At 41.7% G+C, this 26958-nt stretch overlaps 1 protein-coding gene and 1 long non-coding RNA gene across 6 annotated transcripts in view; one reads left to right on the top strand and one right to left on the bottom strand.

Annotated features, from left to right (window-relative positions):
- Window positions 1-983: 983 nt before the first annotated feature.
- On the bottom strand, window positions 984-23656 carry LOC310760261. 2 transcript variants are annotated; one of them, XR_014546863.1, is made up of 4 exons: window positions 23530-23656; window positions 22929-23023; window positions 2365-3281; window positions 984-2119 (listed from the first exon to the last, which is right to left on the bottom strand). It is a non-coding gene; the product is annotated as an uncharacterized lncRNA (long non-coding RNA). The 2 variants fall into 2 exon arrangements; XR_014546864.1 differs by lacking the exons at window positions 984-2119; window positions 2365-3281 and adding an exon at window positions 19177-21374.
- Window positions 23657-23788: 132 nt separating this feature from the next.
- The window catches only part of ATG5 (autophagy related 5), a 30817-nt gene continuing 27647 nt past the window's right edge, over window positions 23789-26958 (top strand). Inside the window, exons 1-2 of one of the 4 annotated variants that reach the window (XM_083608441.1) lie at window positions 23789-24153; window positions 26783-26945. In XM_083608441.1, coding sequence (XP_083464567.1) covers window positions 26838-26945 — 108 coding nt within the window. In that variant the 5' untranslated portion in view covers window positions 23789-24153; window positions 26783-26837. Of the gene's footprint in view, window positions 24154-24218; window positions 24463-24729; window positions 24953-26782; window positions 26946-26958 lie in introns of those variants that run through there. The other 3 variants (XM_083608443.1, XM_083608444.1, XM_083608442.1) reach the window with 3 other exon arrangements.

Here is a 26958-nt window from a genome sequence, read left to right as displayed (position 1 = left end):
AAAGCCTTGCTTTTAACATCACCTTGCTGCCTGTTTTTGTTGACACATTTCTTGACTTGCACACATGAATGAAGCAATAATTACCTGAGTATTAAGAAGGCATCACCATTAGACAAATAATGCGGAGCTCCAGAACTGTTGCAGGAACTAAGCCACTTAAATGTACAGTAGCATGCATCACTCATTATTTTTTACAGCATTCCTAGTATTGTTTCCTCTTATGACTACCATTACATCTCCTATAATGCCTTTAAAGGTAATTGTAATGGAATTCACCTGGAAAAACTAGACTGTAAGAAGGCTGATCACAAAAGGTAAGTGGTAGACTTTTGGAACTGACAGATACAGAAGGAAAGAGAAAAAAAGAAGAGGCAAAGAGCTGAAGGTTGGGAGGCATCTTGAAGTGCTGTGGCTTATCAAGTGCTAATTGTAGTGAGGGAATGGGATGGCAAGGAAGGGATGCCGTGGGCCAGATGGGGAGGTCTGCAATCAGCTCATGGGCCAGCAGTTGCCCACCTCTGATTTGCTATCTAGAGTTGGAAGGCACCACAATGGTCATCTAGTCCAAACGCCTGCAATTCAGGATTATTTTGCCCAGCGTGGGGCTCAAACCCATGACCCTGAGATTAAGAGCCTCATGCTCTACTGCCTGAGCTATCCCAGTGTCAATTAATGGCAAATGAAGTAAAGAAGGTAATAGTGGCATGTAAACTGGGGAAATCGCCTTTTGTACCTTGCTGGGCTTAAATTAATGGGCATCTTCCAATAAAACCAGATCAATGTTTTAAAGGAGACCATAAGGTTCGAAGACTTTTAATGCATAATCTAAATTTTGTTTTTGTATTTTGTATTTTTATGTCGTGAACCACCCTGAGATCTTCGGATAAAGGGCGGTATACAAATTTAATTAAATAATAACAATACTGTTGATGCAAGACTTTGTTCTGTTGTGGAACATGATACGAGGCAGGATAAATTACAAATAGAAATGACATGCCTTTTTATTTGTAGTGGGTGGGTTACAAAAATATAACAATTAAAATAAGTACATACATTTTATTACAATCATAAAATAAACCACAAAGACACCCCTTTAAAGAAATCATACATGCTGTCGTCCTTACAGGCAAAACGTTCAATTCCACCCCCATGTCATTTACATTGCTACATTCAGAACAATAGCCATACAGGTGCACTGTGTTTTTCTAAGCTAATGCCAGGGTAGAGTAGTGAGAACTGAAGCATTGTGCAGGCATAAAAATTATGTTGGATCAAGAAAATTAAAATGATAATGAAACAGATGCCTTCCCGTAAGCATCTGCCTCTTCACCCATAGATCCCTTGTTTCACTCCTTAGAATTAGTGTAATCCACCCCTCCCACACTTCATTCATAATTATTCCTTTTCTGACACCTCAAAACCACCATAATCCTACTATGGCTTTTCTTAGACCTGAAATATTTCTTCTCCTCTATTATACAGTACTTGCATTCCTCCCCCCCCCGAATTCTTCACCCACAGAATTAGGTCCTGCACATTTATTTATTGGGTGCAGTTGTCTGTCAGGGTGCCATTTGGCAAAGGAGAAAATTATTTGTGCCCCTTGTGTTTTAAGACCATTGCAATGCTCCGAAAAAGCATCTATAATCCTGATCAACTCAGTGGCTCTTCATGGTGAATTACTATTTTGTCATATAATTAGAAGGACTTATGTACAAAGTATACCTTCTCCACTGAATGAGCTATCCCTTGTGGACATGATTATCAAAGACACAAACCTCCCTGCTTTTTTAAAAGAGTGGAGTGACTCTGACTTATATATAAACAAATAGCAGATTTAAAGTTCCCTTAAAAACTTTACACAACTTATTTTCAGTTTCTCTTAAATATATATGACTAGACCTTTAAACCAAGCTGCGAATTTTGCTAACCACCATTTTTTATCAACAGCATGTAGGAATGGGGAAATCTGTTCATTTTGATTTCTTTCAATTTCCCTGCAAATCTCAAGTTCTCCACATTTTAGCAACAGTTTGCAACTTTTTAAAAGTGGCATGAAAATTCCTCAGCCTTTTACTGTGCCGTTCTTCAAATACAGCCATGTTTAATGCACTTTTGCCTAATTTCTGTGCGTCTGCAATCAATCGCAGGAAGCAAGTGGTATCCCATAATGTCCAATCCCCTAAGTGTTAATTACAGGGGGCACGCTAACAATTAATTTTAATTTTTATATTTAAATTCTTGTTATTGCATATTGTCCCTTGTATTCCTGATATTTTTTATGATCTGTGATATTGTGTGTGTTGAAGCTGGTCTATGACCGTATTAATAAATTCATTTCATTTCATTTCATTTCACTTTTGCCTAATATACATATTTTGCAAGCAACAATACAGTCTTGTATGTTATTGTCACAAACATATGCCTTGTAATGCACACTTTCCTTTAATATATGCATTTTTGTACATATTTGGTTGGAGAACTGCATCACAAAATTTGGAGAAGTGGATCATTGCATTTCTGCCCATGTATTGTTTCTCTCCCATCCCTTAGTCAGCATAGGAGGAATGACCATCATATGAAGCTTTTTTCAATTACTCATAGAATGGCATCTTCTGTCTGATACCAGAAGGAATGGGGCAGTCTCTGATCCAAATTCTCCAGGGGGAAAACCGCCATACTAATACAAATTTATTCCTTGTACAAATCCAGTGAAATTTCCATTCATTCATTCATTCATTCATTATTAAACATATGGAGTGTGAATTTAACCTATGAAGTAGAAGCAAAGTAGCCAAGTTTTCAATTCATCCCAATTTTTCTAGAGAAAGAAAGTGTACAAATCCAAAACACGCTTACTATGTTCGTGTTGTTAACGCGTTGTTTAATGCATTGAAAGACTGGAAGGAGCTTTGTAGAAATAAGTGGCACTTTAAGAGGGCTAGATATAATGAACATTTAATTGTTCATAATGTAAGCTAATAAGCTTGAAACCTAATAATAAAGAAAATTGCTTTGAATCAGGATATTATTAGCTGGGATAGATGAGAAAAGAGCTTTGCAAATTGATCCTGGAATGACTAACCAACAGTTCATGGATGTGAACTGGATATGGCATTTCCTGTAATAAAAAGGAACTTAATAATTACCTTTGACGAGGCCCTTCTATGGAATACTGGTTCCAAGTTTAGTGAGGCACATTGTATCCAATGGGGAACAGATCACAGAATCATAGAATTGTAGAGTTGGAAGGAACCTGAAGGGTCATCTAGTCCAACCCCCTGCAATGCAGGAATAATTAGAAAGAAGAACAGAATTACTGTATTGGATAAACTGATTTTTCTTTTCAGCAAAGAGCTTTACTTTTGGATGGCTTTAAAACTGAAAAGGAGGATTAAAGTTTAAAAGATCAGTTTAGGGCTTATCCACACTTACCTTTTGCTGTGCACTTTCCAGGCACACACTGGAAAACTTGCTCTTTAAAGATCAAGTGCAGCAAACAGCAATTTGGGTTTTCTGCTCTAATTCAGTGGTAAAGAGGGGGTTTTCACAGGGAAAGCTCAGGAGCAAAAAAAGGAGCTTTAAAGCATGGACCATGCATGGAGGAAATTAAGTGTGGATAAGCCCTTAATAACAATTCAGAACTGATTAAATAGTTTAAAATATAAGTTTATGGGTGTGTAGCCTCCATAAACAAATGGTGAACTTAGGTTGGCTCTCAAGAGTTGTAAATGCCCTTGTTCTATTGTTGCCTGCTGGCCATTTCCTCAAGTCCCTGACAGCAGGTAGCAGCTCTACACAGGTATGGCTTTATTTGGATGAGAAAACACTGAAACTTACAAGGTTTCCTCCCTAATATCTTTTTAAAAAAACAAAGTAAAACATATGTAGAGACCAATAGCAGACACTCCTTCAAGGCACCAGAAACGCTGTCCCATGTCAGATGCCCAGAGGGAAACCCTGTACCACCAAGGTGCCAGTCTCCTCCAAGACTGTTTGCAAGGGCACCATATTGCTCTGTCACACACTCCAACCTTACACTAGCCTCTTCCTTGGCTCTCTATACAGTGGTACCTCAGGTTAAGTACTTAATTCGTTCCGGAGGTCCGTTCTTAACCTGAAACTGTTCTTAACCTGAGACACTACTTTAGCTAATGGGGCCTCCTGCTGCTGCCGCGCCGCTGGAGCTCAATTTCTGTTCTTATCCTGAAGCAAAGTTGTTAATCTGAAGCACTATTTCTGGGTTAGCGGAGTCTGTAACCTGAAGCGTATGTAACCCAAGGTACCACTGTATGTCTACGTCACCTCTTCTAACCTTTGATTATCTCTTATACACTCAGTAAAGGTTTCCTGGTACCAAGTGGGGGTTAGGGTGAGAAGATATTGCACACAGGATGGGGAGTATCCATGGGTCACATCCAGTCAACAGGCTACCAGTATCACAGCCCTGCACTCCAATATCTGATTCTGTTACTTTTTCACTTATATCCTATTACTGATCCAACCTGTATTATCCAAATATATCTAGCAATTTTGACACCGGGACACTGTATAATTTGTTAAGGTTTATCTTATTACTTTTATATGGAAAGATAGTTGTGGTTCATATGAATCCAGGAATTTTATTCCCGGATCTAAGATCTCACAGCTGGGATGAGCTTATTACTCATTTCTTATAAAATAAGTAATTCAACTCTGCCTGTTCAGAATTTGGAAGACTCCCTGCTAACACGCAAGCTCCCATCCCACCACAAACCTGGAATGGATTGAAGCCAGACACACAAGGAAGAGTTACTTTATTTATTTATCTTACTTTCCACTTGCCCTTCCTCAAAGGATTTCAACGTAGCATATATGGTCTAATCCCATTTCATCCTCACAAAATCTCTGAATCTCTCTTGACAAGAAGAAGGGGAGGGGACAAATTAGTCATGATAGAAATATAATCAGATAAAAATAATAGAAGGAAAAAGCCAACCAACAAGTTCCTCCTTCCCCAGGTGTGTGACTTCAATTCACCTTAGTTTTGTTTTTTAGCTGTTGACATGGAGCCTTCAGAATTCTAAACCGGTAGAGCTGGTAAAAATAATAATATACAGCCCGGATCTTAGAGTTCTTCCTTCTTTCTACAACAATGAAAATGGCAAATAGGGCAATTTCCCAATGGCACTTGCTCTTGATGAGATTTTAGGTTTCTGTCCTATACCCAGTTACTTACTAAGTTTCATTGAACTCTGTGGGACTTCCTTCTGAGTCAGCACTTAAAGGATAGTGCTGCTACTGGCTGGAAAGGACTCATTTATTCAGGTTGGATCCAAACAATTGTAATCACACATCTACTGGCAGAATGAGGCTTTATTGCCTCTTGCTGCAATTTTATTCACCTTCAAAAAGCCATTTTTGACAAGTGGAAAACCCTCCAGCCAGAACAACATGTGATTTGCAGCTGAGAAGAAATCCACAGAAATCAGGGGGACACCCTCCACACCTTACAAAGTTTAAGTACTTTCCTCTTGCATAAGTAGGCCTCTTGGACCCAACCCTGTATTTGAGGATCAGAAATTAATCATTTTGATAGGCTTGGTTGGCTTAATTTTGTACTCCATTGCAGGATGTAGTTTGGATCATGTAGTTTTGGTCAATTTGAACTGTAGACAGTTTGGTGCAATGCACCTTGCCTATTCTCTATCAGTGGCACTCTGATAGAGTAGTAGTAGTAGTAGTAGTAGTAATAATAATAATGATGATGATAATAATAGGTTAACGCAGGAAAATATCTACATTGGGTCAAAAGACTCTTTGGGTTTCCCCTGGCCCTTTGACACTAAGAAGATGAACTTACACAAATAATGAATGGGCTGTTATTCTAGTATAAACTAGAATGTATCACTTAATTTAATCATACAGATGACAGAATAACCCAAAATAGCTGTGGTAGGCCATCACTAGAGTACTGGCCATGATAATTACTATTGGTAATGCAAATCTTTTACAAGTCAATTACATATGTTAGAATGCCAAGTTCCTTTACATATGCATATGTTTTTGCCTGTGGCATTGTCACACCGCTAATATACCATAATTCAATTTTAGTGTTATTCAATAAAATAGAAATAACTAGAACTTTTTTTCTTTTTTGGTAAATGCTTCAGAGAAATACATAATGAGTAACTTGCTAATAGAACTGTAATTAAGATCCTTTGCAAACAATGGTTAATACATAATTTCAGCCTGACTTAATGGCATATAAGATCTCCATATCTTCTTTATGTGCCACTGTACTACTTTGAATATCACTGCAATTATATCAGTAAGATGCTGCCATACAGATCTTCTGGACTTGTGTAACCAATCCTGGGGAAAAGGGAATCCGGTTGCAGTTGAATCGTCCCATGCTCCCAATATTAATGGCACACACCAGTCACTGAGTTGCATGATGACAAAGCTGTCCACATTAGGCATGCATAGATGGAGCCAAAACACACACAGCTATGACAGAAGCAAGACAGCAGTAAATCACACGGTGCAGGTTGGAATTAACTATTAGCAAAAACACAATCTGCACAGGAATATCAGACTGGCACAGGAGGGGGGCCAGTGGTTTATGGGTTTTGGTGCCACCCGTGTGGCAGCAGCCAAGTCAGGGGGAAGTGGAAGGGTCAGAGCAGTCAAAGACAGAGGTGGGGGCACAAAACCTGTCAGAAGTGGAGGAAGAGGCTGCTCAGGTGAGAGACAGGGCAGCTGAATCCCCACCACTCCCTGCCCCACTGTCCTCTTGAACCAGAAGGGGCTTGAAGAGGGAAGAGCAGTGACAAATTCCATGCAGAAGTTTCTGGGATTAATGGTTAAACCACTCTGAGAATTGTAGGTCTGTGAGGGGTGTGGGCGGGGGTCTCCTATTTAATTGATTAATTGATATCCTGCACTTCTTCCCAAAGAAGCCCAGGGTGGCAGGCACCCTAACAACTCTCAGCACCCTTAACAAACTACAGTTCCACAATTTGTTGGGGGAAGCCATGTTAAAATGGTATCATAGTGCTTTAAATGTATAGTCTGGATGTGACTGCAGACCGTCAGTAACCACTCTTTTGAATGACAAACCCACAAAGAGGGAAGGGCAACACCTAGGCAACTTATTTGGGCTGTATGCCAGCACTCCTCCTGAAGTTGGAAGAACTGAACAATATCCATCTTGCAGGAGGGACCTTTTGCTAGGGCAACGTGAAGAAGGGGGAACTACAACAAGCAACAAGGGAAGCCACAACCTCACTTCGGCAACAGCAAAAGTTGGCAGATGACTTGATAAAGCATTGGGATGGGAAACAGGCAAATCAGGTTTTGGTCCTGTCAAGGGAATACTGTAGCAGAATTAAGGGCAATCCCACTTTATATCTGATGCAGGGGTCAGGGGACAGGCATGGCTAGAACACATATAGTCAAAGGAAGCTCCCTATATCTGTCCATGTAGCCACAGTAGCCTTTGACATCCTTCAAGCTGGAGCTAGGGAGTGCACAAATGGACCATCAGAGTCCTGGCATCCTCAACATGAGCTTTTTACTTCAGCAAATCCAATTAATCCGTTTTGTAGGATTCCTAACCATCAGGGAGAAGACCAACCTGCTCTGTTTTAAAGTGTAACCTTATTAAGAATAAAGAACAATGCAAGCATTATATAGACAAAACTGGAAAAATGTCACAGTCACTATTTCACAGAATAAAGGCTCATGCCCCATAAAAAGGGGAAACACCTATACATTTACTAAAAACAAATTAAACAGACCAAAAAAAGAAGATATAGTCCCCACCCAAACCAACAGATTCCTAAGAAAACCCAACATGGTAGCATTTGATTTCAAGAAATTTTTTTGTTCAAATGCTGAGAACAAAAAGCAACACAAATTTAGTCAAAGACATACAAGTAGACAATAAGGAATGCTAAAAAAGAATTTGAGAAGTACATTGCTAAAAACCAACAACCAAAAAATAATTTATCATTAAAATCATAAGTTGGACCTTTGGAAACAAAGGTGCGCTAAAAGAGGATAAAGCAAATGCAGAAAGGTGCATGATTTATTTGTACAATAGCAGTGTATAATATTGTACATGGTGCAGAGAAATGGGTAGAGCAAAGCTTTTCTCCCTCTATCATAACACCAGAATACTGCAGAAACAATTGTGTCACTCACATTTCACTTCATTTCAAGCTGCTGACTCGGAAATAATTATTTTCACATTTCAGACGCATGCATACTTGCATACTTCCTTCCCAAACTGCAGACTTTAGTTTTACTTTATCTTGTTTTCTAATGAATACTGAGGTTGAGAAAGCACATCCATAGACACAAAAGCTTTTACTACTTAAATGTGGTACATTGTTCTGGGAGCAATTTTATTCTCCCTTCCAAATGTTAATGCCCCCCCCCCCGTGTGTGTGTGTTTGTGTGTGATGAAGCATCAGCTCCTGCATTATGCAGATTGGGGGGCGGGGCTGCACTGCAGCAGGGGATAACCTCCAGCCAAGCCGGTGGGAAGGTTTGACAGTAGCCCTCCTATGGGCAGTAGCTGGCCTAGCAGCCCAAATCAGAGCGCTGTGGGGGCAAGGCTGGGCCAACCCAGGATCTGCTGGATTTTTTCCTGGCTCATTTGTCAGTTGAAGAGCCCAAGCCAGGCTCCTCTGCTGCACCAGCCTGCAGCTGACAATCACCCAGAGGGGAAAACATTCCAAGAAAACCACTCCACTTTCCAGCTTGACCAGGAGAAGCTAGCAGGGCTTCAGATGCAGTGGTGGCTCTGCCTCTCCAATCATCCTCTGGGCAGGGTTAGGATTGCTCTGCCCACACAAGAAAAACCAGAAAGTATAGCACAAATGCTGTAGCCAGCCAGTGTTCCTTAGCCTTGTCGGTATCATCTGTGGGTTGTGTTAAAAACCACCTGTGCTGACATAGCAAAGGACCTTCAGCACCCAATTCTGCATAAGACCTGCTGCAATGGAGCTCCCTGCCCCACATCACCAGCATAATACGCCTACAACAAATCACATGGGCTTCAGTGCCAACCCAAAGACTGTCAGCTGAGAGGCACCACATGCCAACTGGAACCTACATTGCTCTATAAACCTGTAACGTTCAAGTCAGCTTCTGAGTCTGAGCAATTTGCTTTACTGAGTAGCTGACCTGTCCAGTACCTGATCAGCACCCTGCTCTAAACTGTGCACAGACCTGGAACACTTGCTGCAACCTCTAGGCTTGGTTGTGTGTATTATGTATGCATTTGTGTACATGTTTCCTTATTCCTCTACCTAAGATAAGCAAGTGGAAAGTGACAAATTCTTATGAAATGTTGTTGTCTTTATTTTTCTTATTTCTTATTTTGATATACCATCCCTCATTCGAAGATCTCAGGGCAGTTCACAAGATAAAAGCACAGAATAAAAACATAAATAGTTAGAACAAAAGCAAAACAAAACAATAACCCCTCTTCCCACAAACACATTCAAAAGGCCATAAATATTAATCAGCCAAAGGCCTGGTTGAAGAAGAACGTTTTCAGCTGGTGCCTAAAGATGTATAATGTAGGCATCAGACGAACCTCCCTGAGGAGAGAAAAGGCCCATTCTCGTGTTGCTACCCTCCAGACCTCTTGTGAAGGAGGCACACGAAGAAGGGCCTCAGATGATCACAGAGCCCGGGGTTGGTTTACATGGGAAGAGCCGGTCCTTGAGGTCTTTTAATGTTGCCAGTCAGGAGAGATTCAAAGACATACAATCTCTGTACTTGCTTTAAGTTCAAACATTATCTAAGAAGCATTCACCGTCATAAAGTACGAACCAGGAGCCTCAGTGACAAAGAGCTGTTTTATCTTTTAATATTAAGTAAGAGACAGCTATTAAATGAACAAATTAATCTTTCCTTTCAATTAGTCATACTTTGATGTTTGGAATCCAGTATGTTCGTACAATTATACTGGATTTAGTTGCATATAGCCGTAATAGTAAGAGTTTCATGTGGTTACCAGGCTCCCTTGTAACTTTCCACACCCAGTAAATTCACTGAAACGATATGCAGGAAGATTGTCTGCATTCAACATTTGAATTTCTTCTCAGAAAGGTAATGAAAGGAGAAATTCAAAATGTGCTGTGTGGCTTTATAAAAAAGGAGAAGCAAAAACATTAAATATAGGCTTCATCACTATGGTTCAGTAACTTGTGATGGAATGACCTCACGCGCCTTGCTTATTTACAAAATGTTATCCAAGTATCTGTTGTAAAATTTGTTGATTTCGTAAAGACCTTGGGCAGAGTCTGAGATAACATTGTGAGAGCAAGCTTAGTGCCTCCTTTGCAGTACTTTTAAAATGACATTTAGAATGGAAATGGAACTTTTCCAATGACTCGCCCACTGAAAATTTGTACCTGTACACCAGTCACCAACAGGGCCATAGCTAGGGGATGGTGAGGTGGGCCTCTGCCAGGGGTGCTGGCAAGGGGTGGGCGCAAAATTGGCTAAAAATATGTCCATAAATATGTCTATAAATAAAAATATTGATTATTGCCTCATAAGAAAAGGTTTTAAATGGAGGGTGAATTGAATGGGTGGAGCAGGAGGGGTTGGAGGAGAGGCGGAAAGAAGAGTTAATTTGTCCGTGGTTAGGGGGCACAATCTGGACAGTTCTGCCAGGGGCGCAAGATCATCTGGAGGAGTTAAGATCAATTAACTCGTTAACTCCAACCTCTAGAATAATCTGTCTAGCTCAACAACTGAGAACCTGTCTTACTTCACAGTGCAGAAAACTCTCAAGATTCTCCACTCCTTTGCCCCTTTCCCACACACTTTATAACACTTTATGGAGGGTGCACGAGTACATGGGGGTGCTTGCACAAATACAGTAGATAGTATGGTTCTGAATCTGCAGTTTTGGAAAGAAAAAGCACCTGCGTATTGGGAATGTGAGATTATTTCTGGGCTGCCAACTGGGCCTGATAATTTATGTTTTAAAATTGGAGACCATTAAGAAGACCCTGTCAGCCATTACTAGCAAAGGTTGTGAAAACAGGATGCAAGACTTGATGGGCCTTTAGCCTGGTCCAGCAGGGCTCTTCTCAGGTTGTTCTTATGACCATCATCTCCTGGCTTGCTTTCCTAGCCTCAAAGAAACAACTCATATTGTTGTAAACCACTTTGAGAGTTTTTTTAAACAATCAAGTTGTATATAAATTTTATGAAAGAAATAAAATTGCCCGCATACCTTCAAGCACATTTTTTACTATTCGGTTGTCACTGCTTGAAGTCTGTCCAGGTAACAGTGGACAAAAGACAAGACAAGCTGTGACAGTTGCTTTGAAGTCAAACCAATCTAAGCAGACACACACACACAAGCTTGCCACAGATGAGTCCGTATCCAGGCTGCGGCATCTTCATCTAACTAAACTGACCATAATTTATAATGGCTTTGCTAAGCCACATTCCTCAGAATGCAGTGGGAACAAGGAAGAAATGCTGCAGTTGCTGTGACTGCCATACCTCCCAACACTGGAGTGAGGGAAATCAGGACACAACTTCAATAGAAGCTATCCCCCCTCACTTTGGCCCTGTCCCATCTCACAGACACTGCCCCACCTGCTCAGCTCCCTCCCTCTCACCTTTGCCCGCCTCCACTGCCACCACTCCCTTTGCTATTGTGGCCTCCGTAGCTACCACTACCACCACCACAGCTACCGCTGTTGCTGTAACCAAAGCTGCAGCCTCCACCTCCAACATACTTCCAGAATCTGGCACCACTTTCTCCAGAGATCTCAAAAACCTACATAATTCCATCAGTCTCTGAGAGAAGATCAGGTCAACACAGGCTGTGGCTCATAGTGATTTGTCTTTTTACTACATATTGATCTGGCCATCATACGGAAAAGATATTAATACCCACATCCAGGGGAAGACCCGTTTCTTGGTTGAATAGTAAATCCAAGATGTGCCCTGAATCCATACATTAGAATCTATGACAGTTTCTGTAGAGTGTGTGGATGCAGATTATAGTGGATAAGGGTGTGAACTGTGAGCAGAGAAGTCTGTGGTTCAAACCTCACCTGAGTCATGAGCTCACTAGCTAGTCTTAGTCAAGTTTCTATTTGCTTAGCTTGAGCCTGCCTTCGATAACATGGGGATAATCGTATTGGGCAACCACACAGAGCTGGTGTAAAAATCGAAGTAGTAATGCATATAATGTCCTCTGAAATGTACTACATAAATACAGAGCATGATTATACTGATATAGACTTTTGTGGGGGGGATTACTTCCTATCTGAATTGCATTGTGAGCCTATTTGGTGGATTACATGATGAATGTTGTTGGGTTCAACTTAATATGTGTGGATGGCCACCTGTTGTGTGTGATCTGGTTGAGATTCCTGCATTGCAGGGGGTTGGACTGGATGACGCTCGAGGTCCCTTCCAACTCTACAATTCTATGAGTGAGAATATTTAGGAAGATGCCAATTGGTGTTCCAAATTTTGGCTAATTAACCATCTGTGACAAACCCTGGAATCGGATAATACCATTTCCTTCATGTTTTTCTGCAGTTACATACAAGAAGACCTTGAAGTAGAGACTGTACTGGCTGTCAGGGTTAAAAGGAAAGTCACTCCTGGGAAAAGCCACTGTTGCGTTCCATACTTTGATATGCCAATATGAGGATCAGAACAGGAAGCCCAGGGTTAACAACATAGGATCAGCAGAGACTTCGGGAATCAGTTCAAGCATGAAGTATGTTGAGCAACATTCAATGAATCAAACCAAGGTACTCATGCGATTTCTAAAAGCAGGCATTGTGACATCATTCTTTAAAGGTTGTGGGTGGAGTATCTTTTTAAAAAAAACTATTTGGGGCATGAAAAAGATGTGGAAAAACAGGAAATGTGAACCCCTTCTGCTTCCCGTCTACTACTCATTTGCCTACCCACTGTGTGAAACTGCATCTTTCCATCATCATCAAAGCAACAAACAGGAAAATAACAATTAAAAGTAAAAAAATTAATGACTATTGGATACAAGCCTCCATTCTGTCCTTTGCTGCTTGTACCTTCATGTTATGACTCAGACTTCAGAGGCAGTGAGTGGGTTTGACATTCTAAGCCCAGTTCACACCACCTGTAAACAAGTCGTCATGTGCACAGAAGACTCTGGATAGCTGTAGTAGAAGCCAACTCCAGCAGCTCCCAGCTGCCTAATCAGCAGCAACTATTTATTCACATTTCTCCTTCTCTCAAGGAAGGTGCAAAGCAAGGCTGGTAGTTCAGAAGGTTTTCAGCCTGGAGAGAGTCCTGAGGGCCAGACAGAGGCGTGGAGGGCTGGATTCCCCCCCCCCAGGCCTGAGGTTCCCCATCCCTGCCACAGAAGTTAGCAGATGGTCCCTCTTTCCAGTGTCTTGCAATTGATTAACTCAGAGAGGTGAATACAGTTTCTATCTGTCAACCTGGAGAGCCATAAGACAAATGGATTCAGACATGAATCTCCTGAGCTACATATGTCAGCAGAAACGCAGGTGCTTCATTATGTTCCAATGTTCCTACATGCTTTCATATAAAAACTATAATTGAGCTATGAGAAAAAGGGTTGCAAATCTGTCAAAGATAGGTGATTTACAGCATACCACCACTGAATCTGGAATTTTTAAAGAAAAACAACATACAATTTAATAGTGATTTCTTCATTGCTGTCATTAGGAAATAAGTTGTCATTAGGAAAGATCTATATTAAGTACGTGTTGAAATACGGTACACACTTTCTACCAGACTGACGGTCAATTGAATATTTTGCTTTTTACCAGTGCATTAAAATTAAATGAAAGGGAAGAAGCATACTAACACAGCAAATATTTTGGGCCAAAGGGTGTTAGGCGTGGCTGAATGAAAGTCAGTTGAAAAACACTAGCAATTTTTGTTTTTACTATTGCAGTAAAACAGGTTTTACTGTATCTGAAGCAAGCTTCGACTGAAGACTGTTATGGAATCATCTGGCCATATAAATGTTACCGAAATTAGAGCAGTAAGTTACCACTGCTGGGGCAGCATGGGATACGTTTCAGTGAAACATGAGAAATACTTGTTCTTATCCATAACATTCATTCGTTAAGGGATTAATAAATGATAGACTTACCCTGTATACTCACTATACTTTTAAAGCACATTCAAAACACATTGTCATTTGTTAAGGGCTCCTGGAAATTGTAACTCTGTCTGTAGTGAGGTGTAAACTACAATACCCAGAATTCTTTGAGGGAGCAAATCTGCTTTGAATGTGCTTTAAAAGAACAGTGTGTACACAGGCCTAGGCTGCAATCCTAACCCCACTTATCTGGGAGCAAGGCCCATGAATTCAATAGAACTTGCTTCTGTGTAGACACAACTAGCATTGCAACTGGATCACAGACAAACATAAACATATTGATTCAGAAGCAAACCCCTCTGAGTTCAGTACCACCTACTTATATGAGCAAATTTAACAGGGAATATTGAGATTATCAATCATTTAAAATGAAAGTGCTCTGTTATAGTTTATCAGCAAGAGTATAAATATATGTGTGGATCTATGTAATTAAGATTGCGTCAGGGGGAGGTTTGCCAGGCCCTCACACAGAGATCCTGACTTGTCCTTTTAAATGCTTCAAGGCAGTGGGTGAGTTTGCACCTGTTGTGCTCCTCATTCCATTCCCCCACCTGCTCACCCAACCCTTTCTGTCCCTTCACCCATCTCACTCTCTGCCTACAAGCCAGCAAGGTGCCTTTGGGAGTGACTGGATCCGTGCATATATTACCAAGTGGAATTCACAGTGGCTGCATAAGCACTTAAAAGAGACAGTCATTTGGACAAGAAACCAATGATTCTGATCTGAAAAGGCAAACCGGCACATTCATCCATACGTTACGATTTTAGCGACTCAGGGTATGGCAACAATAAATGGGGTTCTTTACGGCAAGCCAATCATCATCAATATTTTGCAATGGAGACCTATCAAAAGTCAGCAAATTCATATTAAATGAGGAAAAAATGTGTGAAAATACATGAATGCTACATGCAAAATGATTTGAACCTGTATACAGAGAGATACACTAAAGGTAAGTGTAGACCATCTAAAATACATAGAGTTACAATTTTGGGGTGTATGTGTGGATACTGAATAGGATAGCCAGATGAAAAAGAGGGCAGGGCTCTGGCACTTTTAATTATTGTGAAGATATGAGGATTTCATCAACATTTAGTTTAAGCTACAATATAATAAACTTTTTTTGCTGTGAAAATGAAGTGGTGTGAAAAGCATGATAGGAGATATATATAGATAGATGAATCTAAATAATACATTTTTTGGAATATGTGGACCAAACCACAGCCATCCTTTGAAGTTCATAATTATTCAATTTTGCAATGACATTCTCCAACCAAACACTGTTTACAAAAATGAATCTATTGGGAAAGGCTATTAAAGTGAACGCATTACTGGAAATATCATACAAAAGTGCATTGCAGTAGGGAGAATTGCTTGCATAAATGTAAAACCTGAATACAAAAAGGTGTTTATTGGGAGAAATGTGCACAAATGCTGCTGTATTTTCTTGAAGAATTTTTTTAATGCAAATTGTTGCAGAAATGTGGAGGACTGAATTGAAGATTGGAAAAAGAAGAAATCGAGCGAACTGAAATTGACAGATCCATCCATTTGGGAGTAAGCTGCATTTCACTTGCTGGGACTTCTGAGTTGTTAAGTATGAGATTGCTCTGTATAGCATGTTTCTGAGAATGTGTAAAACAAAACAAAACTGTAATTCAGACACACTTACCTGGGCATGAATTGCTTTAAACTTAATGGCACCTACTTGTAACTTGCACTGATCAGGAGTACCAAAGGCCACTGCACTAACAAGCAGTTCCATTTCCCCCCTCACTATCACTGCAGGCATCGGAGCCCCAGCAAAGCCCACGCAAACTTTGAAAACAGGGTAGCTTGCAATCGCGTATCTGCCAAGGCTCTAGCAACTGTTTGGAGTAGTAGTGGTTGCTCTTAACCAGAAACTGCAAGTCCCGACTGCTCCAAATCATTAAGTTGTTTACTAACTTAATGTCCTCTTGTGCAGCTAGTTCAGTAGTGTTTTCAATGCAATTAAAAATATGTGGGATCAAAGATGAAACATAAGATCATTAGTAAGGATGTTTCCTGCAACTGCAGCAATGATTTGTTTGTTTATAACTTTTAAAATAGCATGGACATGTAGGATCAGTTCCAGTTTCAAATAGTTGATACAGTATTAACATTCCTTCCTAACTCATAGAAAATGCAGCACTTAAGCAACAATACTGCAATGTTTCTGCAACTGTGTCATAATCTGAAATGAATCTCAACAGAAGCACAAACTCCTCATTTTTTTAAAGCTGGAAACTGTGCCTGTGAGTTTATCTAAGTACAGTGGTACCTCAGGTTACAGACGCTTCAGGTTACAGACTCTGCTAACCCAGAAATAGTACCTCGGGTTAAGAACTTTGCTTAAGGATGAGAACAGAAATCACACAGTGGTGGTGCGGCAGCAGCAGCGGGAGGCCCCATTAGCTAAAGTGGTACCTCAGGTTAAGAACAATTTCAGGTTAAGAACAGACCACCGGAACGAATTAAGTTCTTAACCCGAGGTACCACTGTATGCATTTTGTTTTATAAGATTCACTTGGCAGTAGAGCCTAGGGAAGGGATCCTAGGAACAACCTCCATCGAGGGCTGACTGTTCACACCTATCCCAGTGTGCTGATTCTTCACCCAAGTAGAGATGCCCAGGTACAGGGAAAAGAACTTGCTGCATGTTCCTCCCTCTACTGGAAAACAAACCTTGCTGCATGCAAGGACTGGTCCATCAACCTTGCCATCTGAAAAGACCATTCTTTCATCCTAGGAAACTGCTTGGCAGGAAACGAAAATACAGAATACATTTCCCAAGCAACTTATTTCAAAATAGTTCCAGAAAAACTAACACCCCTCCTAAAATCATTGGTTTGGGGGAATGTAACTTGCCCAAATAGCTTGCTTTTAGTGGTGGGTGTTTTAAGTTGTAACCACTTTTTAAGTTCTTCTAAGATCCAGTCATGTTTACATCTTTCCCCTTTCTATGCACTTGGAGTTAGACTTTCATCACTAAATCATTTAATAAGTAACTCAAACATGAGTTTAAAACATAGTTTATAATAAAAACAACAACATGAAACTTCTATGTGGGCTTTTCTTTGAAGACAGATCTCTGTGTTTTTTCAAAGTATTATTATTGGGTGTTTCCAAACTGTTTGTCTAACATACCGACATAGCATTCAGCTTACACAATTAAAAGTGGATTTGGTGCTTTGGCTCAACAAACCCTCTTACATTAAAACAACAGCACACTTTTGCAGTAAGGAAAGCGACAGGCAGTAGCTGATAACTAGTCAACAGTACTCCATTGACCTCCTGACAATTGAGTCACTACTAACCAGGAAGGCAGTGGGGAGGTCAGTGTGGTGCAAACACACCAACAGGAGCACCAGGCTGGCTCCGTCAGTGCATTTGCACCATGCCAATCTCTCTACCATGCACCATGCCTCATCCCTCTCTTTCCCAATAAGTCAGGAGGTCATGTTAATGCCACTGCCTGGCCACGCTGTCCATTATTGGTGACAGGAAAATGCACTGGAAATAGTGGGGCCATAGTTTGACACAAGGCTATGTATCCCTCAGAATGAATGCTCAGTAACAGCTGATGTCACAATTTCCTCACTATCATTGGAATGGATGTTAAATAAACAGGTCATCTGGAAGTGACCGTGGTCATTAAACTTCAAGAGAGCAATACTATGTATGATTTCTAAAGTGTCCCAATGCATTCAACAGGACTTACATTCTAGTAAATGTGTTCAGGTTTGCAGCCTTGCTGGAGTATCTATAGTAAATTTTCACTAGCAGTTTCAGAGTGAATCAGAAATGGGCTAGTACTTTTATTCTCATTCCCACCAACTAAGAAATCGTGGATTAATCTATACTAAGCATGCAGATCCTGTGACTCTCCAGATACTGGTAGACTCCAGCTCCCATCAGTCCTGGCCAGCATGGCTAATTGTCGGGCATGGTGGCAGATGTAATCCCACATGATATTGAATTTTAAATTGTTGTAATCTGCTCTGGGTGAAGGGTGGGTAATAAATTGAAACAACAACATCTGGTTCCCCACCACTGATCTGAACATGACATTTTGTGTTACTCTTGAATGTCTAAACAAGTGGGGGCCATTATTCTACATCAATGAGCCTTTGATGGAGGAGAAATAGGGGGGAAATACAAAGCGGAAGTTATTTAATATGAATATGTTTTTACATACCAAAGAACTGTTCGACTGAACACAGTAACATCTATTTTTAATAGTCATAGAACTTGGTCAACTGGTTTTTACAATGTGGGAGGACATGTGGAAATGACAGAAACACCCTGACACCTGGTGGTGACAAGGTATGGTTGCAACAGTGTAATATTTTAAGATAGGAAATCTGGAAGGGCCTTTCTAATGGGCATTCATGAGGCATTGTGCTCATGTTGGTATTGCAGCTGCCACACATAATCCTACTTTCACTACCTTTTGTGCCTGGAAATGTTTTGAGACTGCTCCATTTCCAACCTGTGCACATAACATACCATAACTTCAAAATGGATGGCCATCTGTCATGGATGCTTTAGCAGAGATGCCTGCATTGCAGGGGTTTGGACTAGATGACCCTTGGGGTCCCTTCCAACTCTACAATTCTATGATTCCTTCTGAAATCCTGAAACTTTTATACAACAAATGGTGATTTATTTTTGTCCTGCTTTTGTTGCACTATAGCCACCCCCAGACAGCAATAATGTGGAAGCATTGCAGAAAAAACAAAAGCACCACCAAAGCACTATTATTGCAAAATAAATCCTCCACCACTGCACTATTATTATGTCAAGACATCATTACAGAAAACAGCCACAAAAATCCCTATCTGGAAAGACCCTTCATCTGCAACATTGTATCAGTATACTGCAGAAAGTACTACCTGCTTTTCTAAAATAAGGTTGGTCCCTAAATTCATGCAATAGTGTATATTCAAATTAGTACAAGGTTACTATGGGTATAAAAAACCCTGGACAATATTTTTACTATTTTTAGTTTGAATTTATTTGCAGAATGTTTGGATTTTGATGAACATGGCGTTGCAACTGCAGGGCTTTTCTCGAAATATTGCTAAGTCAAAAAGCCACGAAAGGTGGCTTCAATCTGTGTGACACTTATTTGTTTAATAAACATCTATATTGCCTTTCAAGAATACAATTCTTCCCATAAAATGTGACAATAAAAGGCAGCAGGTAACTTTTAAAAACAGCTCAATAAAACAATCATATTATTAAAGCTAACATTCTAGCATAAAGAATGCAGCATAATACACCAGCCACAATTAGTTTCTCTAAGGCAAAGTAAATACAATACAATAAAAGGTTTTAAGTTATTACAACTATAACTTTTTTTCTGTGTTTATACTTTCATGGATATGGTTCTCCAGAGACAGTGTTGGGGCGGGGGGGAGCTCAGTACTGTAATGATCTTTTGCAACCCTATGAAAAATTGCAATACAGTCCTTTTAACTGGGTTCTGCCCAGATTCTAGAAATGCTGTTTGCTGCCCAGTTAGGACGTTATGTGGCCCAGATTCTTTTTATTTATTTAATTGGAATAATAAAATCTCTAGCAGTTCTGGAGAAATAAGGGGGAATATGTTGACTAGGAGGGCTGCCAGGTTTAAGGATGTGCTGTCCAAAGGGCCCTCCAGTGACCCCCATTCTGCCATGGCAGCTCCGCCGCTGCCTCTGCCCCACTTTCTCCTTGAGCCAGTGGCGTCGCAAGGGGGGCAGGGAGGCGGTGCGCCCTGGGTGCCACGTCTGGGGGGGTGACAAGGCACCCCGTGGGGTGCTTGCTCCGCCGCCCCCGGGCGTGGTGGCACAAGCAGCCATCGTGCCGCTGCAGCCGCATGTAGAGGATCCTCTGTTCGCGGCTGCAGCTGCGAGCAGAGGATCTCGACACCGTCCGTACAGCGTTCCAGCGGCGCCGGTGGCAAACCGCTACATACAACGCATGCATGGTGCCGCATGCATGCGCTGTATGTAGCGACGCTGCACATGAACTGTACATAGCGGTTTGCTGCCAGCGCTGCCCGAACACTGTACAGTTGGCAGTGGGATCCTTCCATCGCCACTACAGCCACAATCAGAGGATCTCACCACCACCACTGCAGCCACGAGCAGAGGATCCCGCCACCGTCCATACGGTGTTTGGGTGGCGTGTGCAGTGCTGGCAGAAAACTGCTATGTACAACGCATGCGCGGTGTCGCATGCATGCGCTGTACTTAGCAGCGCAACACATGCACAGCCGGCGGTCCCCCCCCCCCCGGGTGTCAGTTAGCCTTTGTTCGCTATTGCCTTGAGCCTGCCTGGGCTCACCCAGCTTTCTCCCCCTCCCCTGCCTACCTGGTCTCTCTGTGCCTGCCTGCCTGCTACCATAAGCTTAACGGGCAACAGTAGGGAAAGTTTCCTTTTAGATTCTCCCCCAGGCCACCTATTTACTGAGCATTCATCCAGTTTTGCTTGTGGAATGCTTGTACAGATGTTAGATTATATCTCTGTGGGGGTTTTTTTTACTAAGCATTTGTTCTGGTTTATGGAGTGGTTCTACAATAATGAGCATTCGTCCTGATTTGCTTGCTAGGTGTTTATACCCCTCTTGTCAACTGACACTTTCCTAACTGCATAAAATGTGCTTCTTTTTAAAAAGTAGATTTGTTGCGCCAGGGCGACCGAACAGTTTAATCCACTTTAATTGCACAAGCTTAAATTACCTGGTATGCACTGACAGTCACTCGGGATGAGCCCCTTTCCTCATGTTGTGCTGGATAACATGCTAAGTGAAGTGCCGGGTGGTGCTGGCTCAACCATGGCTTTGCTGAGTCTGCTGTAGCATGACTGAACACTAATTTAAAAAGACCAGAAGAGATGCTCTGGTGACTGGTGTCAGCCTCAGCACACCCATACCGGGTGCTAATCCTGCACCTGTTTTCTGACATGCTGCTGCCCGTCACCGTCTGCCACAGGCTCCAGCCTGTTTGGGGCTCCTGCAGGCTGCTGCCCTCCTTGTCAGCTGTGGCAAAGTTTGCTTTGTTTATTTGCTTTGCTCTTTAATTTTGATTTGGACAGATTTAGCAAAGAGGTGTGGAACACTTTAATCTAGATTGGTTCTGTCTTCAAAATATGACTCTATGTGTTATTAGCTCAGTGGTGAGGAATATGTGTTCTGCATACTCATAGAGGCTATAATTTGAGGAGAAAGAAACAGAAAGATTTTGTCTTACTTACTTCAGGCCTTGTACATATCAGGGAGGCATTCAAGCAAACATACAGATCTACACAACCAATTAGGGCATATGATAACTCATCAAACATCACACCTCTCTGACTGGTTGCTAAGCAGCACTTCCACCCACCTCTCTCTTGGCTTTCAAGTATTGGCCTTTAGCACTTAAAGAATTAACGTTCAAGCTACAAACTGAATGATCCCTCCTATACCAACACTTTGGCACTCTCTCCCCCTCCCCCACCTGCTTGGCCCTTTCTCTGCACTCTCTTTTTCTTTCCCTTCTCTCCAAATAGCTAATCTATATGCACAATTGATTTTCCTTCAGTTATTAAATGGAACACTTAAGTTCTAAAATGAGGAGCCATGGGACTTCTTTGGAAGCCACAGCCATGACCTGAGAGCCTTTCATCTCATCCCATTTGTGTGGTGACTTGGTGTGATGACACACTGGTGAGAGAAATCTGTGCCTGATCAAATACACTATTTTCTTTCTAATCACATGCTACCTAGGACCTGAACCTCAGCACTGAGAGTAAGTTCTCTGGGACCAAGCCCTAGTTGGAGTGTAGCTCAAGGGCATCAAGGCAATCTTGACCTGAACCTGGAATACACCTGAGCACCAATGCTGGAGCCATTTATAGCTGTTTCCTCTTCAAGCACCTTTCTACACTGCGTCTCATCTCTGCTTCTAATAAGCAGTGTTGTGCATTGTGGAGGCTGATTTAGCATGAGGGTGGAAGAGTGTCGTAGCTGGGCGCTGATGGATAGGTGGCCCTCTCTTTTGGTGGAACATAGGACTTTGCAACTATGATTTTCAGCATTGTGCCATACAAAATAGGCCTGCCTCAAGGTTCAATTTGTACAAGCACTTGTCACAATATCCATTTATTTCAATGGGATGCAATAGCTTGGATTCCAAGATAACTTAATTTTCCTCATGGAATTAAGTTTCTTGTCACATCCTCCCTGCTGAAGCTATGTGAAAAATCTCTGCAAAGTCAGGAAACCCACCCACCCAACCTGCCAGACAGGCTCTTTGGGGGGGAGGAATGTAAAATTATCACTGAACTTTTTGTAGGATCCAAGCCAGAGTACCTAGCCCTTATTTTCATGTTGTTGCTGCTGTCCACAGATATAGACACATTGGCTACATAGACTAATGGGTTATTTCCAGACTCATTTTGACATTGACTTCTATGCTGCAATCCTACCTAATCTTCAATTTGAAGATCTAAAGCAACTTCTGGTCTCTGCTGTGAAATACTGTTATTTTCAGTGCATTCCCATCTTTTAAATGCCTCCCTTTTATTTACTCGACCTACTTGCTATAGTATAAATGAGCTTATGCCTCATTTATTGTATTTGGAACCAGTCTGTCCAGTTTTCAAATGAATTTAGTTCCACCCAAGCTTCACAGAACCTCACCTTGAGTTTATAATTATATCTGGCATGTTCAAAGCAATGCAAATATCCTTCAATTGGAATGACATATGGGTAAAAGTACATACTTGTTGCTGCAAAAATGCTGGAGGTGACATTCTTCCAATGGTCTTTTTATCTCCTCAGAAGATCTATTAGACTGGCTCTCCAAGCTTTGCAGTATCTGTCGACATGAATTATGCTTTCAAACAATACTAATACAACTGTTAGCCTGGCATGGTATAGAAGTCAATAAAAAATCATGTCAATGAAAAATCTAAATTAAATAAGAGAATCTGGCTGTGTCAACTAATTTTCACTTAAGTAAAGTATTCCTACTCAACTGGCTTGTGCTCATCAAGTAGATATTTAACACTCCCAATGTAGACAAGAAGGGGGGCGGGGGTTTGGCTGTGGCAGGAAGGCAATTATTTTTATATGAATGAACACTATTTGTTCGAACTTACTGAAACCTTGCACAGAGTCTATTGGCCCAATTTAAGAATGGCCAAATAATAGAGAGTTCAGATTGGTCCTTTCCAATTCTACAATCCTATGACTTTATGATTGTGTGCAGAAGTTTAAGTTGAAAAACACTTTTCACCTGTATGCATCCAACCCATCATCAAATGTACCCCCACCACAGATCACCCTCAGTGCATGTGGCTCTCAACACACACGGTGGCCCACCTTTGTGTTAAAGTTACATAGGCTGTGGAGAGTTTGGAGTTGGCGCCAACACTAGCAGCAGGCCTAGCAGAGGCAACCCTGTATTTATGCTAAACTGCGGTTCTTCAGAATAGCCGCCATCTCGTTGGCAATGCGGAGCCCTTCATTCTCTTGGAATCTACCGCCCCCTGCAGGGAGAACTCGGCAAAAGCAAGAGACCCATCTGACGCGCGCCTTTGCGTGACGCCATTTGCTGAAGCCTCAAGAGAGGAGCCGTTGTCTCGTCGTCACTTCCGGTTTGCCAAGCAGCTGAAATTGGCGAGAGCGTCGTGCTGCCCTAAAACTTTACGTTCTTCCGCCCTCCCTTCCTCCCGCCGGCCAAACCTCTGCTTCCTCTCGTCGCAGAAAGACCAAGAGAGAAAGGCGGAGGGAGCAGAGGAGACAAGACGGAGTGGGCGGTGCCTGAGCCTCGTGAGCGGAGCGGAGCACTTTGAAGGGAGGGAGGGCAGCAGGAGGAGGAGGAGGAGGAGGAGGAGGAGGAGGCAGGCTCAGTGGGCGGAGCCGAGCCTGCGCAGTGTTGACTTGTGCGCGAGCGAGCTTCGCACTCAGGGGGTGGCCCGGCCAAGGAAAGAAACAAACTGCCAGGTAACGGCATCTTCCGTTGTCCCCTCCCCCATCAGGGAGGAGGGAGGAGGGGGCGACGGCGACGTAGAAAGGAGTTGTCTGTTGGGGAAGCTTGTTTGTTGGGTGATGCGATGAGGGAGCGGAGACTGGACGGGGCAGGAGAGGCTGCCGCCCCACCCTTGTGACCCCTTCTCTGCCTGAGGTGGGTGGGGGGGGACATCATCAGGGGCAGAGGTTTATTCCTCCACACGCCTCGTAAACATCTTCACACGTACACACGTGAGCCTGGGTGTATGCAGAGTGTTCTCAAGGCACCCGACAGCGCTGAGGGTAGGCTTGGGAGGATTCATTTTACCACCAGAAACCATATATATTCGTTACAGCGCGGGAAAGGGCTGTCTCCCCTCAGGTCCTACTAACGAGTTTCCGATAGGCATTTCCTTGGTCCCTGTGAGAAAGGGGTACTGGGCGAGGTGGGCCGCTAGCCTGATCCAGCAGGGCAAGGGGCATAGTTCTTCGTTGCGCTACAAGGTTTGAATGCGGAAGGTTGCGGGTCGAGTCCCCAGGTAGGACTCCTCTGTCTGGCACCCCCAGAGAAGTCTGTACAGTCAGCATGTACAGTACTGGACTAGGAGGACCAATATTCAGACTCTGTCTCTTTGTTCTGTAAATACATCAGGAACATGAAATCAGCCAGGCAGTAAGACCTTTAGACAAACCAAGGTGTACAGAAGAAGCACAAGCCACTATTTTATCTGTCCCCACTGCAGAGGATGTTGAATTGGCCGTGTCTGAGGCATTGTTTTGGGAAAGGATATCTGTAAGAAGCCGTCAGTTTCGTTTATTAAAGAATTTGTATTCTGCTCTTCTGTGTTTCCTATGCATAATACTAAAATATAAAATAATCAAATGGTGATAAAAGCAACTGTTAAAATACTGTAAATCTAAAAACTTAGCAGGATTAATAAAAAGTTTCTGCCTGGTGCTAAAAGGACAGCAGTGTATTTGTCAGGTGAGCCTTGGAAAGTAATTATGTGACCCGGATGTCACCACTAAGAAGACACTCTCCCTGTTTGCTACTCACTGTGGAACATTTGAAATCCTTTATCAGAGAGGTTTCTTCTCAGTAACTGGCCCTAGTTAATTCAAAATACAGCTGCTAGGCTACTAACTGGTTTGTGAGTAGTTAAAGACAGTCCCACATACAATACATTACAGCAATCAAACAGATGTCACAAAGGATAATGTTTTAGAGCAGGTTTCCTCAACCTCGGCCCTCCAGATGTTTTTTGGCCTACAACTCCCATGATCCCTAGCTAGCAGGACCAGTGGTCAAGGATCCTGGGAATTGTAGTCTCAAAATATCTGGAGGGCCGAGGTTGAGGAAGCCTGTTTTAGAGCTAAACTACAATTTAGTTAGCAAGTCACTGAGAGATGGCATTCACTTAAGATGTGAAATTGCAGTGAATATGTTTCATTAAAATCCACCTATTTGCCAGAGTTTTGGAGAATAGACATGTCTCACCAATTTCTAGGAATTGAATTATGGCATTAGAGAGTGTCTTAGGTAAATTGGTAGAGATATTAACACTAATGTGCTTAAACACAGAGCAAGGTTGAAACAATATGGCTTCTTCAAAGGGAAGTTATTTGCAAACTTTGATATCAAGAATATTAGTAACCATATAGATAAGGGTTATATAGTAAATTCCATATACCTGAACTTCCAAAAAGCTTTTGACAAAGTCTGTTACCAAAGGCTCATGAGTACGCTTCACTATCAGTAACTGAAAGTTTATTGATGTAACTTGCAAGCCACTCTCCATTGAAAACTGACTTGATTGTATTACACCTATAGGAATAACTTTCAAAACACCTCTCATTGTTAATACATATTCACTAGGGCCTGTGCCAGTGATTCAAGAAAAAAACACCCTATCATGATTTTAAAAGCAAAACTAATAAGAATCATCTTCAGAAAGAAGTCCCACAGAGTTCAGTGGAACTTATTCCCAAGTAAGTGGGTATAGATTTGCAGCCTAAGGAGGATGTAATTTATCAAAATGGACATAGCTTTAAAAAAACACTACAAGTAGGCAGTCCCTAAATAAATAGTATGTTTGCTGTGTGATTGTTTCTCCTACTCTTGTTATATTGTTTGTTGTTTAGAAATAGAATTTGTAGGGAGGCAAATTGTTTCTGTCCACCACTTGGTTCTCCCACCTTAATTGCCCTTCTGAAACTGCTGTTTCTCCCCAAAGGTGCCATTTGCTGTAGTACCACCTTTGAGGACAAATATCAGCATTGAAGGGCAGAATTTTCAGCAGCAAAGTAATGTGGAGGGTCAAAACCCATCCCTGCCTGTGCACTATGATCCTAATCTGGATCAAGTCCTTCACAGCTCCTACTTCTGAACAACAGCAAAAGAACCTAGGAGAAAAAAAATTCTCACATTTATTAAGCATTTTTTGTATTTGGGGACAGGTGTTTAATGTACTGGGGTACAAAATTTTGTCTAGCTTTCTTCAGCCAGCCATTTCTCTGTAGATTAAAAGAAGAAATGCCTTTGTTATCATGTGTTGTGGAAGTACACTAAAGGGATAATATGATTCATGTGCATCTAAAAGCTGACTATTTTTATATTTTGTAGTGGTTTTTCTGGGGGAATAATTTAGCCTACATGTGCTTCTGTACTTCTTGGAAGAATGACAGATGACAAAGATGTACTTAGAGATGTTTGGTTTGGGCGAATACCAACTTGTTTTACCCTATATCAGGACGAGATTACTGAAAGGGAAGCTGAACCTTACTATGTAAGTATTATAA

Source organism: Podarcis filfolensis, assembly GCF_964270895.1.
Source record: "Podarcis filfolensis genome assembly, chromosome: 3".
Taxonomy (NCBI): Eukaryota; Metazoa; Chordata; class Lepidosauria; order Squamata; family Lacertidae; genus Podarcis; species Podarcis filfolensis.
This window is presented reverse-complemented; position numbering and strand designations above follow the sequence as displayed.